This window comes from Thermobia domestica, chromosome 6 (assembly GCF_964235325.1).
Source record: "Thermobia domestica chromosome 6, izTheDome1.hap1.1, whole genome shotgun sequence".
Taxonomy (NCBI): domain Eukaryota; kingdom Metazoa; phylum Arthropoda; class Insecta; order Zygentoma; family Lepismatidae; genus Thermobia; species Thermobia domestica.
This window is the reverse complement of record NC_137459.1, coordinates 136735784-136757311: the sequence shown is the minus strand read 5'-3', so window position 1 is coordinate 136757311 and position 21528 is coordinate 136735784. Positions and strand designations below refer to the sequence as shown.

At 33.8% G+C, this 21528-nt stretch overlaps 1 protein-coding gene across 1 annotated transcript in view; it reads left to right on the top strand.

Moving 5' to 3' along the window:
• Positions 1-21528, top strand: part of LOC145687313 (cell adhesion molecule Dscam2-like) — a 1291367-nt gene that overhangs the window by 1181709 nt on the left and 88130 nt on the right. Inside the window, exons 11-13 of the mRNA XM_081760775.1 lie at positions 4728-5018; positions 15658-15777; positions 17022-17195. Coding sequence (XP_081616901.1) covers positions 4728-5018; positions 15658-15777; positions 17022-17195 — 585 coding nt within the window. The remainder of the gene's footprint in view (positions 1-4727; positions 5019-15657; positions 15778-17021; positions 17196-21528) is intronic.

The following is a 21528-nucleotide window of genomic DNA, read 5'->3' as shown; positions in this document are numbered from 1 at the left end:
TTTCACTTATTTTGATGTGAGGAATCACCTCTTGCAGTTTGTCGGTATAGTTCATTAACACCCTGTGTGTATATATAGGATATTAATTAATCAACTATCCGAGAAATTGTAAGAGGTGATTCCTCCTAACAAAATAAGAAACAAGTTTATATGAGTCTGAGAGAAAAAAATGCATAGTTTCAGAACTAGAGCTGTCCAAAATCGTGGAAAAGCTAAATTCAACACACGCTATTTTCAGTTTGAGAAACCATAGAGTACATGCGAATGAGCACATATTGCTTGTAATTTGTTGACCACGAGACAAGACGAAGAATATGGTTGTTTCGTTTCACAAATTCTATAAGTCTCATCTCCAAGATTGGTTTTTGTTAACTCGTCTCCGTTCTTGAAAAGGTGTTTTCGCCTTGTCTAACTTCGTAAATTTGAAATTATAAAAGTTATGAACAGATAGTTTTTCAAAGTTCGTTTAAAAGATGATAGAATCATTCCGCATCACGATAAATTTACGAAGGGTATGTAAATATGGTATAACATTATTTAAACCATATTTATTATTGGAGGATATTATGTAATGATTTGCGTAACAAATGTTTTCTATTATGTTCGTACAATTACTTTCTAAATTTATAGTTGTATGCGATGGATCATGTAACACTAAAAACTGTCGGAGTTCGAGTCGGTTGTTTGTTTAAGATTTCAGTAAGAGGCTATATGGAATGTAGATATGCAGGTTAACGTGGGATCCGAACCACATAAACCAGCACCTGAAATCGAACCCCAATACCAAAGCTCTAAAACAATGTTTGAGATATAAAACTTGGGTGAATCAGTGTTGGCCATGAAACTTTTTAAATTCTTCATCTCGTCTCGAATTAAAAAAAAAGGCAGATTTCGTCTCGAATCTCGTCTCGTTTACTCTCATAGTAAAAGTTTTCCTTCTTAATGAGAGACTTTGTTTTAAAGTCTTTTTTTTTAATGATATTCCGGTTAAGAAGCTTTATTTTTTTAGCTGGAAAACACATTTAAAGCATAAAATGTGACTCTGAAATTACATTTTCGATGATAGAAGATGTAGTGCACGAAAAGTATTCAGATTTGGTTTTAATTGAATGATAGTGTATGGCATTGTGTTTTAATATTTAAATGTCATGTTTCAGAAATAGCATCTCTGAAACTCAGGCTTTATACACTTGTGCATTTGATTTATGTAAAGTTGCGTTGACAAAAAAAAAGAAAGAAAAAGAGAAAACAAGATAGAAAAAAGTCATATTTATTCACTTCATCAAGACTCTGCGACCAAGGTGAGAAGACTTTAGCTACTTCTCTCTTGTTCCCTTCTTTAGACAACTTCGCGTTCGACTGAATCAATCTACAAGGTAGTATTATGTCCCTTGTTCCATTCTCTAGGCGGAGAACTTTCTCAAAGTTCCGCACTATGAATGAAGCATGAAGGCTCAACGTTCGTGTACTCTACACGAACAAGAAACAAACTTGTATGAGTTTGTGGTATTCTTAACAAAGTAATTATATATATATATATATATATATATATGTGTGTGTGTGTGTGTGTATATATATATATGGATAGTGTCTGATGAAGCCAAAATGTTAGTTGGCGAAACTGTAACACGCATGTAGTTTTTTATGTGAATATATTGTTTTGCTCAGCAAATAGTTTGTTTGTGTTTCAATATATATATATATATATATATATATATATATATATATATATGTATGTATGTATATTGTGTGTGTGTGTGTGTAAAACTGAAAAATGTCCTTGTACCGTGATGAAAAGATTGAAGTTTTCCTTGTAAAAAATAAATATTGATTCATTGTGACTGCATAATATGCTAATCAGTTTCAGTTGTTTTATTGTGTATGTTAAGAATATTTAAGTGAGTGATTCTATTTTTTTTAAAACAAAAAATAAGGTTCAAATTTTATAAGTTTATTTTAGTATTAAGGATTACCTTGAGTGCGTCCATTTTTTATTCTTTTCTTGCTTCTAACAATATACCCTACATTAGTATTCAATGTGAAAGGATGGAATATTTAATAGAAAGAAAGTGCCTCGAAGCTCTTTACCCTTCTCTGGGGTCTTGTAAAGCGTTCTTTCCATTATCAAGGGGACTAATGTTAAATGCACTGTGTCTACACGGCCACCATATCATACTAAGAGCTACCAATTCTGCGACGGAAATGGAGATACCTTTCACTTTGTTCGTGGCCTCAAGTATCTTCCGACAAGCTATTATCTGCATAATGAAACCATTCCAACGAAGCCAGAACATCTCTTATATAGATTGAAGAGCTACTGCAGTTTAGTCTGGTCTACTGTAATTTTTTTCTACAACTTCCTACTCACAACCAGAAGAAAAATATGTGCCTTTTCTGCATAATTCCTGGTTTCTTAGAAAATGAGGAATAATACTACTTACGAAAATAATTAGCACCTTGTTCTTTTGTTTGCATTAGATGTTTTACATTGTTCCATTTTCATAAATGAAATTACAGAGGCCATTAAAATTATAATGATGGTTACATATGATGAACTAAGAGCACATTTACAAGCTATTTTACATAAATGTGCTGCGGAAACTTAAATATATATTTCTTGTTTATGTTTCTTTTCTTATGTTTAGATTAGACAATACAAATAAATTATTATCCATTTATTAATATTGGCTTATCGGAAGAGTATCATTGATATGAATTTTTAATTATTCCATTCCAAGTATACCAACTTTTCAGAACTTTTTAATACTTTCAAACGAATGTAAAATTTAAAATTACTGTCGAGAACTGGTAGCTTAATATACTATTACATACACTACGATGCCTGGATACATATCATTATTAATCAATATTAGATCTTGAGCACAAATGCTTTACAATAATTGATAAATAAAGTAAGTTATTTTCAACACCATATTTTAGAAAAGATACTTATTTAAAGCTATTTATTTTAGAAAGTCACAAAAGTAGGTAACATCATTATTTCATTAAATAATACTAGTTGCTACCCTAAGTCTTCGATTTGTCTGCAAATTGCCTACACGCTAGCGGCATCTCTTGGTGTCAGGTGGAAAGCAATGAGTTAGCGACAACTATTAGCTTTACTGTGAACTACGAAGAATTAGCGTGAATGATAGCCTAAGGAGCCTTGCTTTTATAAGGATTTAAAAATATTTTAATCATTTTGCTTAGATGAGTATGCAACCCGTAACTCTTAAACGTTTCGAGGTTTCCATATTAGCCTTACTGACAGACCTAGGCTTCTTGCTTTTTAATGAGGAATGTGAGATTTATATCAGAAATGTCACAAGAATAACTAAACAATTCAAATTATTTGCCAGGTCGTGACTAAGTGGCTAATATGTGTGACTTCTACCTCATGGTTCCGGGTTCTGCCGCTGATGTGGTATTTATCTCAGATATTAACCCGAGTAATGGTTCATATCTCACTTTTAAGCAGCTAGACTCGTCTCAAATAGCCTCCGTGTCGAAAATAGACACTCCAATTAGTTATATTTAATCAATAAATTAATCAATTTATTGAAATTAGGTATACATTTAAAAATGCAATTTGGGTAAAGTATTCAGTAGTGAATCATGTAGAGGTAAATATATTGCTGTGTGTTATTTACCGTGTATGCTATTAAACGAAAAACAATAAAAATCGTTTAATAATAATAATTTAAAATGGCATTGTAATAGTTCCATAATAGAATTCAGTATATGAACATTTTATAAGAGCAACTAAATATGCAAATTTTATAAATATGTATTGTATGTGCGCTAAAAATACATAAAAATCGCTTAGACACTTTTTATGTAGATAAAATTAGTTTTAATTTGAAAACATATCAACAATTTAGCCAAATTACTTGATATTTTTTCTCTTTAAAAGCATAAACTACTTTTGCTTATATCTAAGCTACAAAGATAATCATGCCCAATATGTAAAATTAATAGGCATAATGAACTTTCTTTTCTTTTTTTTAAAGAATATAAGTTTAAATATTCAAAATATTTGGCATTTTACATATCGCTAATACCTCCAAAGATAAATTGTTAATGCTCTGTACATGTCATGCATCTACGTTTCAGTGACTTTCAATGTTTAATACAAAAACTACAATAAACAAAAATCATATTTGGTCGAAATGATCTAACTTTTCAGATTTTATGAAATATTGTTATATTAAAAGTATTTTAGTTGATAAAGAGAGCTATATGTTGCATGTCAACATGTTGGTGACCAACCACTAGATACTTGAGTACACTAGTTAAAAAATGCAAAGCATTTGTGCATCTATTATACAGTCACGTTTGAAGGTGCAGTTTTTCTGGTAAAAAGTATTTTTGTTAATAACTTTGAAATTCAGGAATCAATTTGAGTGCAATGTTAAGAATTCAGCATTGTATGTGAGAACTAACACAAGTTATTAACCAAAGATTTTGTATCTGGAAAAGCTATTTTTCACGTAACTGTATGGTATTCTGTATATGATTTGTTATATTCTACCGAGTATCCTGGCAACGTAGATATCCACACACTTCCTGTTTCTACCTATTTTACATTTTCAGTGTTTTTACCTTTATACTTAAGAATAGGAAGAAAAAACAACATATTTAACTGTAATCCTTGTATATTTATGGTACTAGTACATCTACAAACGAGTCAACAGTCCATAATCAGTACACTTAATTCTGTCTTTCAGTGCCACCCAAAATCACGCCTTTCAGTTTTGCCCAAGACTTAAACGTAGGGGACAGAACAAGTATTCAGTGTGTGGTGGTGAAGGGAGATTTGCCCCTCACCTTCACATGGCTGAAAGACAACATTGGACTCTCCTCTGTCGGGCCTTTGGACATTTCCATCCGACATCACGATGACTTCAACAGCGCATTAAGCATAGGCAGCATCTCCAGAGCACACAGTGGCAATTACACGTGTCGCGTCTCCAATGACGCCGCAACCACCACATACACAGCACAACTCCACGTGAATGGTAAACACACCACCCCAGTCTCTCTATATATATATAATCTTATCACTTAACTAGAATGTCTTCCACTCGTTGCAGTTGTGTATGGCTGTTTCTTAAGTTTTTTTGGGCCTTTTGTACTATATTTCCAAAGACAATGAATGTTGAGTTCGAAACTTTTTTTTGGTATCTTAATTTTTAAGTTCCATTTCTTTTAGATTTGATTTCGTATACGTTTGATATCAAATCCGTTATTTGCATCTTTCAGTCCCCCCTCGGATCTCTCCCTTTTATTTTGAGGATGGTGTTACAGAGGGAATGCGAACTCAACTTATGTGTACAACAAGCCAAGGGGATCAACCCTTTAACATCACGTGGTATAAAGACTCTCAACCGTTGAGGGCCTCCAATTGGATTAACATTAGTGATTATGCACCCTTTTCTAGCATTCTCACTATAAATAGTGTAACTTCTAGTCATAGCGGCAACTACACCTGTGTGATAGAAAATAGAGCAGGACGAGTGCAGTACACCGCCATGCTCTCTGTCACTGGTAAAGTATACTCTATTTTTTCTTGCTTCCATTGCCAATTTTTTTCTTACTAATTTCAGTGTTCTTAGTAAAGCTTTTTTTTTAAGAGCCGCTATATATACGATAACTTACACACATGCCAAATCAAAACTAGATTTTGCGGCTTATGCAATTCATACAATGGTTTAATTATAACAGCATACTAACAAACATGCTTCTTGTCGCTAATAACCAGCATGATTTCTTATATATATAAGTGTGCACAAATTTAGATGTATTTTTATTTCATTTTTTTTTTCATTTTATCATTGCATAGAATACGAAGAAGAGAATATTTTATTATATTTTTAAAGCACAGTGTTCAATAATCCATATCTCCTGACATTGCGCTTCATAATAATTCACTCCTATATATTTTCTGTTTCAAGTAGTTGGCCAGTGTCAAACACATATCATGAATTTGAGCTTAAACGTCTATCACTATGATTATTGTTTTTGCAAGTAATTTAGATTTTTTATAATATTTTGTTATTTCGATAAAATTATTACCTTATTAAGGCCATCTAGAACAACGTCCCATTTTGAAATGTTATTTTTGTGTGTGCATGAGTTTAGCACACAGAGCTTTGGATATGTATTTTAACAAAGAAATTGTTTATTAAAATATTTCTTGTTATCCAGCTTATCTATACCTAGGTGAAACAAAATGGTTTCGCAATATGTAATTTTAAATTCTATGTTTGAAAATTCTTATATGAAGAATATGTGAGACAAATGGTACATTTGTTTCATTTTTCTGCTTATATATAATCACTTATATATAATTCATTCTTAATGAGTGGAAAATGTTCTTTTTCACATTTAGGAATAGGTAAAGTAAGTTTTCTTTTTTTAAAAAAAAATGATGGCTAAATTGCTTAAAGAGGAACTTCTCTACTTACAATATATTGAAAGGTATACATGGAAGGCAATAGCGGAAAATAGAATACAGTATTCAAGTAAAGAGAACATTGAAGTTAAAATGAATACATAATGTCACTTGCTATTTTCTTCAGCAAAAGTAGAAGTGTAAATACCTACATTGCTTTCGTTTCTGACTTTCTAAGAGTGAGATTGTATTTTGTTTAGCACTATAAATAACTTTGGATTTAAATTATCCAAGAAAATATAATAAATTCATTTTTTATTACTTCAATACGAGGTATAATTCTTTCCTAAGAGTAAGAAGCCTTATGTCGCAGAATTTATTAAGAAAATCACTTCTTCGCTGGCCAATGCATACATCTAGATCTTTTTTCTTTTGTTGTATAACTTGTTAGTGTTTATTTTTGTATTGTAAACTAAATATTCAATAACTACTTATGATTGTACTTCTATCCCATGTACGTCGAAAACTAACTTTTACAGAGAAATACATATCTGAATTTTTGTAACTTGATAATTTCATATACGTATTTAGAATATGCTACTTCCAGGATTTACCGTAAATCAAATTCTCGTTGTTTGTTATTGGGTGTGAATTATTAACCCATTCTTTTTGTATATGTATAGGTTAATTGCTTGTGTTTCTGATCTTGCAGGAATGCTATTCAATGATATTTAGTAATGTACTCTTCCTCTTGTTCTCCAAAAACTTGCAAGTGAATGTAAAAATTCATTGTATATCACACTTTGTTCCCAGTTCCAAAATTCTTATTTAATATTGATGTTCGTAGTATCATGCATGCTTCTGCTATCCATTCTGCGTTATCTGGATGTACGTTATGTGTTCTGTTAGGGACACGAGAACACAGCACCATCATTGGACACACAGGTACTGTAAACAGAACATTGATAACATTACAATACACCAAAGCAGGTATGATTTTAATATATATTTAGTAGAATATTACATACTTCATATACTGCCTTGTATATCCTTTATGTAGTAGTATATATAATACCGATTTTCTTCTTTTATTATTTTGTTAACTAACGACATTCTGGTTTAAATTCTTGTTCCAGCAAGGTTAATGTCAGTTCAATTTACTAGAAAATTACTAGTAATAACTTATCATAGATGTTGCTAAACATTTATAATACGGTGACGTTTTTACTGACAAGCAAAAAAAAAATATGATTTCTTTGACTTATTCAAATGTTATTCTAAACCATTCTCTAGATTTGAAAAACAATAATGATTAAAAAAACATTTAGAAATCATTTGTTAGATTTCGTCTGGCAAAATGTAAAAATGATTAAATTTTCTTGTACACTCGTTCGACTCAAATGTAGAAATTTCAATTAGCCCTATGTGGGATTGAAGATAAATATATACGTTTACATTACCAAAGAAGAGTTCTAAGTTACTATCAATCGGAAATCAATCCAAATACTCTTTATTTCAAATTGCAGTATAAGATGCAACGTGTACCCATTTTAGGCAGTTTTAATTGTTTCATTTAAACCCTACATAGAAAATAATCGTATTTTAGCACCTGCTTGTTCATCAAGATACAATAACAATTGTATATTACATTAGCTTTTACAATTGAACTAATGAATTAATCTGTAATTTTTCAAGTGTAAATACAAGAGCTGTATAAAATTAAGTTCGGTATATTAACGGAGCTTGAGAGTCTCCCTTGCTTTTATTAAAGCTTTATTTAGAGGTATACTTAAATAATTTAAAATACAATTGCAGAAGTGAGTAAAGTATTGTTAACATCGTAATTTAATGTTCTCTTATCCCAATGGACAAAAAATAGACCCTTTCAAAGAAATTTGCATACCAAGTTTCTCAAAAGTAGCTGCATAGTATCATATAGTTTCTTTCTTAGTTCCTTAGGGTATCTTCTTGTTAATTACATAATGGACAAATATTAGTTGCATACTACCATGCGGAATTCTACGATAAAAGGTATTATTATAAGCTGTTCCATACCAAATAGTAACAAACAAATCTGATTTAAGGCTCATGATGATTTATTGCCCATTCTTGTATATAGAAATGTATTTCAAACTCTATACTATTACACAAAAGTAATCGCATGTCAAAAAGAATTGGTCTGGTAATACAGAAAATATTATATGGTAAAATTACTTGAAAATATTGTAGAAGTTCAGTAACTACATTGTTTTAAAATACTCCCACAGCATAATTTTCTTTAAGTTACAAATTTATTCTGTCCTATATTGTTGATTTTTTAAAATTATTCTTAACATTAAAATAGATTTTTTTTTTTTTTACGATTTTCTAAAATACACCTTTACAGCATTTATACAAAGTGTTGAACCGCTAACGAATGTATTGTCAATGCAGTTTTCGGGAGTTTGTTTCTTAACATTATAAAACAAATTATTAAATTGCGTAATGCAACAGACAAATAAATAAACATAATTCTTCTAATTATAAATATCTCAGTTTCAATAAAAATAATATAAAATGTGAAAATTTCTGAGTTTTCTAGCTCATGACTTCTTTGAATCAACAAAAAACATCTAAAACAACAATAATGCTTCTAACGTGAGGCTTTGTAAGGTATATAATTACAGAAAGTGGACTATGCGAATGCAGCAACCAGCCTCAAATGTTAATCTCATGATTCTTCAGATGATAGATTTCTACAATTTTGAAAACGAAAATTATACTAGGGTTCAAGTAAATCTTTAAGGATTGACTCAGTGTGTTGTTCAAACATATCAAAAGTGTAAATCTGTTGAAAACTCTGTATTCTTACAGAAATGATTCCTGGGATAACATTGATTATAAGTATAGTAATAAATACAAATAAACGTGAGTGGATTGTTGACCAATATGTTATATTCAAGTGTTTTGCTAGTACGAAGCTATCAACGAATTCTAGTGGTTTAATTTATGGACAGGAATAAAAGAATAACAGTTTTTTTTAACATAACATTAACTTCAAATAAACTTTGGTAGACAATAAAAAGGATTACACGCTGAAGTTTCAACTTTGTCCGGTAGATGTCAACCGCTGGAAGATGTTTGCTGCCATCTAACGGCGAGATTTGTAACTTCGACTATCTTTGTTATTGTTTCAATAGTAGAAATAGAAATATGGATAGCTACCATTAAAGTCAAAGCTACCCGTGAAGATGTTCAATAACTTGAACGGAAGCAAATTTTGTAATCCTTTAATTTCCATACATCCTTAGGTAATGTTTCTTTCCGATATAATTCATTCTACCCGTAAATTTTCTGAACTTTGATTCAGTCTTTCCCAACAGAACGGCGATTAAAGCTCTTAATAATACTACACTATGGGGGAAAGGGGTGGGTGATCCCCCAGTGGCATCATCTGCCCCCTCCTGGCATGTTGTATTGCAATATAGGTCAAGTAATATAAAACTATTACCAGTACTTTCAGCATACAAAATAAATAGTTGTTCTCGCATCAAGAAATTAAAGCTACTCCTGTCATTGGTCCTTGGTGTCGTGACGTGGAGGGGGAGGAATCGAGACCAAGGATATTAGGATATTCAAGATAGAGGCTAAATCTAATTACTAAAATATGATATCCTGATGTGACAGCTTTGACCCACGCGATGCCTTTATTTTAGTTCCCAGCTCAAAGCGGTGTTTTGTATTCAAAACTGCTTTCACAATATATATATATATATTCACCAACTAAGGAAATTGCTAAAGTATAATAGGATGTTTTGAGTAGTGACCAAAACATGATGCATATAGATCCTCTGGTGAACTTCCACATTGATTTAGCACGTAATAACATTAAATTGCTTTATTGTTGATATACCAACATGGCGGAATGTACAGTGCGCTACACAAAGCTAGGTGTTCAAAAGTTGTCAGCCAATAGACTTATCCAGGACCAGAGGCGGTCTTTGTTCTTGCGGGGCCCTGGGCGAGTTGGCGCCATGGGGCCCTACTATTTGGATTGAGGATACATGCGCAATCATACTTTGTAAACTTTTGTGTAAAACAAACTGATGTTGTAAGATAAAAAGAAGTAAATGCTGTTCTAAAATAAAACGCAAGAAACTAGAATGTTTACTTTAAAAAACAGCTTTGCGACTTTTCAGTTGACTGAATTATTCTTTCAAAGCACTATAGTCTAAAGAAGAAGCCATGAAATTTTCGATGGAGACAAGGGCGAGAGCGGTCAGCCTCTGTTGGGACATGCTGCTCCTGAGGTATGTTTTTGTGAGTTTTACTCTCGAAAAGCTACTTTCGGCGGTTGCAACGGTAACCGGTATTATGCATAATATTCGTAAAGCAATATATACATTAGGGTAGATTTCCTCCAATTTGTTTTCACTTATATATTTAAGCACTGATAGTAGGTTATTTCCACCATCAAAGGCTCGTGAAAAATCTTCAATTCTTCATGCAGTTCCAGTCCATCTGTCACTTTTTTCTCCGGCAGTTGGTGCTTGTTCTAAGTTTCTACAGCACTTCATAAGCTCTTCGTCGCTCATGTCAATAAAATTTTTATCCTGGTATAGAAAACCAAATGTGTGTTCATGCTTCTTCAGCGCTTCGAATCGTAGTTCACAGCTTCGTTGGATCGTATCAACAATTATATAGAAGTAGTCAATTCTGTTTTGAAGCAGTCTTCTGTAGAAAGCTCTAGGTCCTCGTCCTCAGCTTCATAAGACAGTTTTCTATTTTCTTTCTTTTTCTGACAGTGTTGAAAATGGTTTTAAATACTACTTTTACCGTGACTTCTCTCGTTGTTAGCAGGGTTGCCTGAAAGCCACCTTCCCGGTAGTCTTCGAGCCATTTGAGAAACACTTCCAAGTGCTTCCTTGTCACACTTAAGTTCATTGTCTCACTTTGCCACACTTTACTGATGACATTAATCTTTGTAAGGAGCTCGTACCACATTGCAAGTGAGATGACAAATTCGAAAATTGTTATTTCTGCTTCTAATGACTGATACTCACTGACAAATACACAGTTTGTACTTCTATCAGACAAACTTTACAATGCATCGCACACACAGTTAAGCTGGTATCTGACTGCGTTGATGGATTCTACTTTGTATTCCCACCTTGTTTCCGAGAGAGGTTTCAGAGAAATTTTGACATGTTTATTAGGAACAGCCCGTCTTTTATTTGAGCCAGAAAAAAGTGTGTACAGTCTGTGTAGAATTCCAAAGAACTAAGTACGTGCACAGAAACTTGCTACGCCTCCCAACACCAAGGTCCAGTTGTGACTTCCACAAAGTACAAAAAAGCTAGGGAATTTACATTGAGAATTCTCCTTTGCACGCTGCTTTTTTCCACGTATGTTTGCGCCCTTATCATAGCCTTGACCTCTACAGTTTTGCAATGATAGTCAAATTTGTTCAATTTCGATGAAAATGTAACATGCTAAGCTTTAAGCTGTAGTTTCCTTTACAGCTATAAAGTCCACTAAGTGCCTCTCGATTCTGCCTGTGGTTTTGTTAATAAAACGTAGTATCAGGCAGAGCTATTCAACACGAGCGACATTTCGAGTGCAATCAACAGTAGTATAAAAGTACTTAGCACGTTAATCACAATTTCAGCTTTGACGTTACTCGCAAGTAGTTGTATAATTGTCCTTAACTTCCTTCTTTGTCGTTTGTCAGAAATGATCCCACAGAGTTGGATCAAATAAAGCTATCAGCTTGATCAAGTCCAAAAAATTACCACTTTAATGTGAATCCTTCCAGTGGAGATGAATCCTTCCAGTTTCTCTTTGTGTCGCCTGAATGGTAAATTAGCTCCTTTCAGATTTTTTTTTCTTTTGGTACTTCTTGAATCATATTTTCTACCGACATCCCGATGACGCGAAGTCATGCTTCTAAACTAGGCACACACAATAAACAAAAAAAACTACGAAACTTTCAGGCTTCACGCAATACTGCGATCAAAATATCCAAACCGAAACACTTCGGATCTTTTTAACCAACAGTTAGACCAAAAGTTCTTGTTGTAATCCGATTTCACATCACTATTGCCTATCTTTAGATCGGAGAAAAAATAATTATACACCACTAAATAACACATTTGCTTATTTTCTCCTCGCACATATTTTTCGCATGGTAGACGTTTATTAAAGCTATACAAATTGACTCGTCTGTTATTATAAATCCCAATATAACATTCTGGAAATGCCTACTATCTAATACACAAAAACAAACTGCTCACTTAGAATATTTATCTATAAACTCTTTGTAAGCTTATCAGATTATATCTAGATATAGTTTTAGTTTTAACTGTGCAAAAGGTCAACTGAAATTTTAGTGCCATCTAGGATTATTAGTACATATTATTTCGAGTACGCTTATTAAGTTTGGTTATATTATACTTGTTGCCTAAAATACGTGTATAAAATACGTAAACATTTGTTTCTTTTGTCATTTTCTCTCATATTTTTTAAAACTAAAATGTGTGATGTTGCATATACTTTAATCTGCGCGGGGCCCCGGTCAACGGCCCGGTTCGCCCGCCCCAAAAGCCGCCTCTGTCAGGACCTTCCAGAGCTTGGTTACCCATATGTAAGATCATTGAAAATTTCGATAACTAGAAATGGTAGCAAAACATAAGCATTACACGTTCAGGTTAAGGATATTGATGTCATCTTATAATGGCCATATAATTTCTCCTAATGCTCTAATATGCCTGATTTCACTTCAGTATTTAAAATTTTATCATCTCGAGCCTCGCAACAGCAACGCATGAAGGTATTACATAGGCCTTGCATACTGTATTTTGCATAAAATTGACTGATAATGCCTTAAAAACTCATTTTATTATATTAACGACTTTCTACACTACTACTTATGTTTGTACGAACGGATTTCGAAACCTACTTGGTAGGAAGGCTCGTGAGTACCATAGTAAATTATGAGTTAAGGCCGCCTGGGCGTGTACAATTTGAAGTTACTGATAATCAAATTATCGGGGAGAAATGCACATAAAGTGTTGTGCGTATACTGCGTAACAGCTTCTTTTATGGTAAATTACAAAGTAGTGAGCTTACATTATTTGTATCATTTCTGCTTTCCTGCTTCAGGAAGTTTAGATATTACTCGTTGTGAATTGATATACTTCATCTCTACTTTATCTTTTGACACCCAGCTTCTTAATCTGTGGTGGATTTATTTATCATATTTATCATTGCTTTGTGCTTCCCAATATGATCAATGCAGGTGACATCAGCTACCTTGTATAGAAAATGTACTAGAATACAGAATTTCTTCCTACTATCGATAAATTCAAGACCGAGTTGATCAGGACTTTCTCGAACTGTTTCATGTGTAAAGAATTGGTATTAAAAAATATATGAGGCTTGACTAAAAAAATAATGGGACGCAATCTTGTTAGTAGTATGCGTGGAGCAGTGGGGAGCACATGAGCACAGAACAACCTCGAACGTTCTAGAAGAGAGTGATATACATGAATTGCTGCTCTCAGGCGGGTTTAGTCTGTGAGCAGCCATTGCAGAGAGAGATGAGCAATCGTATTGCTGGAAGAATTGGAAATGTGAAAATTGAGCAGCGCATTAATTTGACATTCCTTGTGAAATTAAACAAATCACCGAATGAATGTGCCAAACTGCTGCGGGATGTGTATGGTGATAATACGACGTAATGTACGCAAGTGTTTGAGTGACACAAACGCTTCAGCAAGGGACGTGAGAACATTAATAATGATGAAAGTCCGGGTCGTTCTGTCACAGCAACAGAGCAAAATGAGGGAAGTGACTGACATTGTCTAGAAAGATCGCAGGCTCATCATTCAGATGACAGCAGGCATAATGAGCACCGATGAAGAGTATGTCCGCGCAATTCTGCACGATCATTTGAACATGCGCAAAGTTTGCACTAAGATAGTATTAAGAAACATCATGTTGGAACTGAAGGACTTCCAGAAGCATGTGTGCCGTGACACAATGGAACATCTGGCATGGGTATTTCAATATGATCCTGAAACAAAAGGCAGTCCATGCACTGAAAAACTCCCTACATCACCGCGAATGAGAAAGGCACGCAATAGCAAACTGAAAGTGAAGGTCGTACTTATTATTTTCTTTTGTATCAATGGCCTGCTTCTGATTGAATGGGTACCATCAGGTCAGACAGTGAATAAGCAGTATTATCAGCAGATTTTGTTGAAGCTGCGAGAACGCATGAGAAAGAAAAAGGCTCCTCTTGTGGAAAAACAGTGAATGGATTGTGCATCACGACAATGTTCCTTCGCATAGTGCTTTGACCATTAAGCAGTTTCTGACAGCTAAGAAGACTCCGATGTTGGAACACCCATCTTATTCGTCGTACTTGACACCGTGTGATTTTTTTTCCCTAAAGAGAAATCCGCCCTCAATCAAACTCATTTTCAGATTGTGGAAGAGATGAAGCAAAAACGGCAGCGGTATTCGAGATGGTGACACCTGAAGATTTCCACAACTGCTTTCAAAATGCAAACTTCGTATGCAAACATGTACAGAGAGAAGAGAGGAGTATGTTGAAGAGGATCACCTTTCATTTTAAAGTTTGACAGTAAACCGTACATTTGGCACTAGTCCCGGTATTTTCTAGCCAGACCTCGTATATACAGTAGATAAATGCAGAAAAAGAACCTTCTTTTTAAAATATTCGCATTGATAACTTTCTTATCCTTAATTAGTTATTTTCTTCTTTCGCCTATATGTTAGTACACCTGTATAAACTTTTGCAACAGAGTTGATTACCTGACAGCACATGTTGAAAGAACTTTGAACTTCTTCACTTTCTACATTTTTTCTAAAGGTGTTTGAACATAATATGTATATATATATTTAAATGCCTTGAACTAACATGAACACCTTAACATTGAGTATCGTGCTATAGCTGTAGTACTAACTGTTTGTGGGTTTAGATGCATGTTTCGTATATAGCCTCACCGTTCTCTTTTATTCTTATTGTTTAAGTTATGATTCTAATGCCACTTATAGCCAGAAGAAAAACATCCAAATAGCGAAAGCTAAATTTTCAAATATGGGAAGTTATTCTATATGGCTTCAATGTTTTTAAAGTATTGATAATTCAAAGTGAGTCGAATAATTTGTCTTGAATACCCACTTACTGACACAATTTGTATATTGATGACTTTAAGATCAAACTTGTGCTAGATATTAACATAAGTGACCTCTTTCAGTTCCTCCAAAGTGGGTTGTTGAACCAACGGACCAAACAGTAGTACTTGGAAATCAAGTAATTCTTCATTGTCAAGTAGACGGATTTCCTAAACCAGTTGTCAGATGGAAACAAGGGATAGGTAAGTGGTTTGACAATGAGCAATCCTTAGTTTACAATAGTTGATATCTGCAAGTCATTAAATTTGTTGATACTGTGATAATAGTCAATTTCTACGGGATTCATTCTTGAGAAACGATTAATCTTGCTCCAGATTGATTCTATAGAAATATTATATATCTACTTACAGAGAATATGGTTAAGTGCCCTAAAATTAGGATGAATAATTCTTTTTTTCTATTTTCTAATGAAGACCACAGTGCTTAAAATAGTTCAAATCTGGAATCTATAGAAAAGTAAAATTTTCCAATTAATATTGCACATATTCTTCTTGAACTCCTAATTGTAAACAAAATGCTACTAGATCATCATTACCTCTCAGGAACATACCGTGGTAATTCATTATTTTCTTTAGTGAATTAAGTGAATGCTTTCATTCTGATATGAGACTTTGAAAATACTTTGCTCACTGTCATACTCTAAGTATTTTCTGAACGTCAACTAAAACATACACTAACTACTGAAAAATACAAAAGAAATGGCATGTTCTTCATAGATGTTAGTTCTTTGTTACTGGAAAATGTCTCTTTGATATCAAGAAATAGTCAATATTTTATAGGAAGTTATCTATTTATACAGTATCTGCATATGTGTTAAAGTGCTTCCCTAAGTTTCTAGAAATTCATTCGTGCATCGGTATTGGTACTAGATTTGAAGCAAGAGAAATCAAATCTATATTAAACTGGCTCAATTGGATGACATCTGGTCCAGTATGAAACATCAGTAAAAGTCTTGAACAACTAAGCTACCAAGTGGAAGAAGCGTACAGCGCTATTCACCAAAATAGCATTCGGCACCGTCTCTATGCAAAACTGCAGATACAAATTGCAGCTGTAGGAGGTTATAAAATATACCGATATGATCCCAGTGTTTTATCACCCTGTACAATCGTTGGCAAAGCAGAATAACATTTTTATATTCGGAATTACATATAAAACAAACTATTTACTTTTGTCTATGATTGTACATTCTGTTCATGGTTATATGGCAATGTGCACATGATCATATACAGCGTAAACCACTTATGGGTAAAGTTTTATTCACCTAAAACACACATATTTCTGGATGTTCATTTTTTTTATTTTCTCCCGGTGTATTTTGGCAAGTGTGATGCTTGCTTGCAATGTTATCTCATGGTCTTTTACGAAAGCAAGCTATATAAATATAATACATGGACTTCTGTTCTGACTCCTCTTTTGTATTTAGGAAACCAACCGGGAGAATATAGAGAAATAGGTCATCAGCTTCAGATGAAAATACTTCAGAATGGCTCACTAGTTATTACAAGGTCAACTGAAGAACATGAGGGATATTTTTTGTGCCAGGCAAACAATGGAATAGGACCAGGTGTAAGCAAAGTGATTCATTTAACTGTGAATGGTAAGTAATCGTTCTGTGTTATTACTAATGTTGTAAAGGCCTGGGAAAAAAAAACGGAAATTTTGAGTTAAAAAAAACAGTTTACCGGTTTTTTCCCGAGCTTGGAAAAAAAACTGAAAAATTGGAAAAAATTGGGAAAAATTGAAATTTTCGAATATTTTACCATATTGCGCTTTTAAAATTAAAACTATTTTATATTTACTAGTTTACAGTTAAGATCATTGACTAGTTATGTTTCTTGTATTATAATAGAGAAATTTTGTGGCAACAAATATATTTGCACCACTCCTTTAAAACTAGCACTGTGATAGAATGGAATTATGGCTACGAGAGATACTGAAATATGATCCTAGTTAAATTAATTAATATGGACGCATTTAAATTACCTTAAGTAATCTTATAATGGCAGGGAAGTGTTAAAATAACAGTGCCAGTATCATTTTAGTTAATGTCAATATGTTAAAATCAAATATATATATTTTATGGAGATACGTATCTTCCTTTTGCTGTGCAAAATTTCCGGAAATTTTGAACCCATTAGAATTTTTTTTTTTTTTGTTTGGAAGCATTGGCAAAATCCTGAAAATATAATTTAAAAACTATTTATTCTCCTGACACTAATTTTATTTATTGTGACGTGTCTCCAGCATATATACAACGTATTTTGCTAGCAGAAAAATACTTAAAGCAACAACTTTTAATTTTAGTTTTTAATTTTCTGATTTCTGATAAAAATCCCTCTTTATTATTTGTATATTTTTGGAACAACTCAAAAAGAGAGATGATCTTATTTACATATACACACATACACCGCACAAGTGCGTAAATTTGAGCAGCGACAAGTATTGCAGAATTTAACATGTGAAACTTTCGTTCGTTATTATTAAAGACTAGCAGAATACCCGTTTTTCGCATGGGGAAAATACGTTTCATTTTTTGTGTAAGGGCGCCAAAACTGTCACCAATGAACTTACAGATCCTAAAAACTATGAATTCGACACTAGTATCAGTCATTTTCAATTAAATTTACATTTAATTAAAAATCTATCGCAGTGTCTCCACGGAATTAGATGCAATTTCTTCGCAAAGTGACATTAATGGTATATCTCAATGGTGTGAATCAAACAAGTTGCTGATGAATATTAAAAAATGCAAAGTAGTATCATACATCACAAAAGTGAACTATGTACGCAATGTGTATACTATTAATCAAACGCCAATTGAGAGAGTGGATTATGATACTGATCTTGGAGTTACTCTGCAGTCAAAATTATCATTCGATATTCATGTCAACAGAGTGGTTGGTGAGGCCTTTAGGAACCTTGGCTTTGTGATGAGATTAGGAAGTGATTTTTCTAACACTAATGTCCTTAAAACATTATACACTGCCTATGTACGGTCTAAGGTGGAATATGCAGCAATAATATGTGGTTCTAATAGTAAGAAATATATAAGCAAAATCGAAAACATTCAAAATAAATTTGTGCGCTTTTTAACATATAAAGAAGCAGGGATATATCCAAAATTTGAGGACTACGAAGGCCTTCGAAACAAATATTCATTACAATCTCTTGAAAGCAGAAGAAGTCATTTCATTTTATCTTTCTTACATAAAATAATTCATGGTGCAATTGATTCAGAATATTTGTTATCAGTAGACTTCGGATTTTAGCATATTTGCATGTTTTTTTTTTTTTCTGATGAGATATTGATATGCTCTTTAAACAGAAAAATGTAAATTCGCTTCAGCTGTTTAGGGGCAAAATAGCAGAGTTTTATAGTACATATGTGTGCATATTTTGGAGGTTAGTGCATGTTTATGTCGTTACTGCATATAAATGCATATTTAAACGAATGATCAAATTGATCACTTTTAGCATCCAGCAACTTTCCTCGTAAATGAAATTTCAAGTTTCTAATATAAATAAAGTCAAGACCTTGAAATGGTTGGTTGTTGTCAGTTTAGAATATCTTCCAAGATCAAGTAAAAGGAGAATAAGAAAGATTTGAGTAATTTATCCATCTGGCAATGATGCATGAATGTTACCTGTTTAGAAGATATAAATAACGGTGTCAAGTCATTTACAACAAAATTTCTACGTTACCCATCTCGGAAGTTAAAGTTGCTACTGTTGTGTGGATCTGAAATTATGTGGTCCTGTGGAAGTACGAGAATGCCGGAAGGAAAATCTTCTAGAAGTTATCTTTTGAAGCAATGGACTGAAGGCGATGAGACATTAACCATTCAAGGAGAAAATATACAGTATATCGCAAAGTTTGTGCTAACAAGTAATACAGGATACGTTCTGAAATATCCGAACTTATTTTATTTGCAAACAATTTATTCGTCAATATAGGCACCTTGAGCTTCAATACAGTGAGTATAGCGACGTTTCCACTGTTCGTCATAGTCCTGGAATTTCTTGAATGACACCCTCTTTAATGCTGCGGTCGTGGCAGCTTGAACCTCTTAAATTCACACAAAACGCTTTCCCTTGACCATCCTTTTTACCTTGGGAAAGAAGAACAAGTCGGTCGGTGCCAAGTCTTCGGGCTGTAAGGAGGATGAGGTAGCATTGCCACGCGTACTTTGTTCAGAAACTCACCTTCTAACAGCGCTGTGTGAGCCGGCGTGCTGTCGTGGTGAAATACCCACACCCACTTGTCAGCGATGTCAAAATGGGCACAGTGGACCCTCTGTCGCAGACCTCAAGCATTGTTTTGTAGTAAGCTGCATTCACAGTGGTTCCAGAAGGTACAAACTCTTTGTGCACGACTACCCTCTTCGCATCGAAAAAGACAATGAGCATTATTTTCACCTTTGCTTTGTACATCCGGGCCTTCTTTTGACGAGAAGACGAGGGGTGTGGCACTCTGAACTTTCTCATGCTTTCGGGGTCGCAGTAGAATAGCCAGGTTTCATCCCCGCTTATCACTCGGCCGAGAAAAGTTTCGTCACCGTCCACATGCACCACAATTTTGTGATAAATTCACACACGACACTGCATTTCATGGTTCGTCAAAATCTTCGGAATCATTTTTGCACAGATTTTTCGCATGTTCAAGTTTTCGGTAACAATTTTAAAAACTTGCGTTTTCGCCAGTCACATCTCCTCTGCAATCACCTGGAGAATTAAACGCTTGTCTTTGTCTACAAGAGCTTTCACATGGACCACATTTTCCTCCGTTTTTGATGTGGATGGACTCCCTGAGCGTTCTTCGTCCTCTACCACCTTCCGTCCTTCCTTGAACGCCGTATGCCAAGTGTAAACTTGCATGTGGGACATCACTTCCTCGCCGTAAACCTCCCGTAGCAAGATTAAAGTCTCCGTAAATATTTTTTTTTTCAATTTAACACTCAATTTTACAGCGTAGCGCTGTTCCAAAGCACGCTCCATTTTTATCAAATTCACCAAATACAAATTCTCGACGCGACATTGTTTTGGTTTATATAACACGAGCGACAGCACTTCAACCATAGCTCACATGCAACTGAGCGAGAGCTTGTTTTGAAGGTTAAGGTCCCCACTGCCATCTGACACAACTTACGCGCACCCTCGACCGATTTTCGTGCGGCACTGCAGACAGTTTGGATACTTTCAGAACGGACCCTGTATTTTCAAAGTAAGCAAGCTTATTTTCAGAAGAGGACATTTCCATTTTGGTCTACAGCAAAATCTCAAACTTTATTGGCTTCCTTTTGTTTTCACAGCAATTACAAGTCTGGTAAGGAATTTACACAGTTATGAAACAATATACATAGTGTCCTTGTTTGCGTACTCCGACAGAGTTCATCCCAAAGAAACCACTGAAAAGTATTTCGGGAAGAAATGAACAACCCTTTTGAAAATACGTTCTTCAGTTAATCAAAATATTTGCTTAACGAAATCTAAAACTTGTCGCAGCAGTTACTTTCTGAGATAAGAAAATAAGTTCCCGAGTTTTCTTTAAGCGAGTTTATCATAGTATTTAAATCCAAGCTTGTGTTGCTTTGATATGCATTTCCGTCTCTCGAAACATAACTTTCATACTAAGTCTTCTGTTATGTTTTCGATAACTTTACCATCTTCTCATTCATGTCATTGTCTCACTCAAATCAGTTTATTGCATTTAAAGTACCAATGTTATACATTGTAAAGTATTGCTGTTTGAAACGGACAATGTTACACAGAAGAAAATATTCTAGGATTTACACATAATTGTATACAAAATTAATTTCAAGTGGATTTATTTTCTTTTAAACAAGAACATAAGGTTTTGAATACGGGCTTTCAATACAGTAAAAATTACCATCAATGGGGCCCTTGTTAAATAGAAATTTATCTTAAAGGGA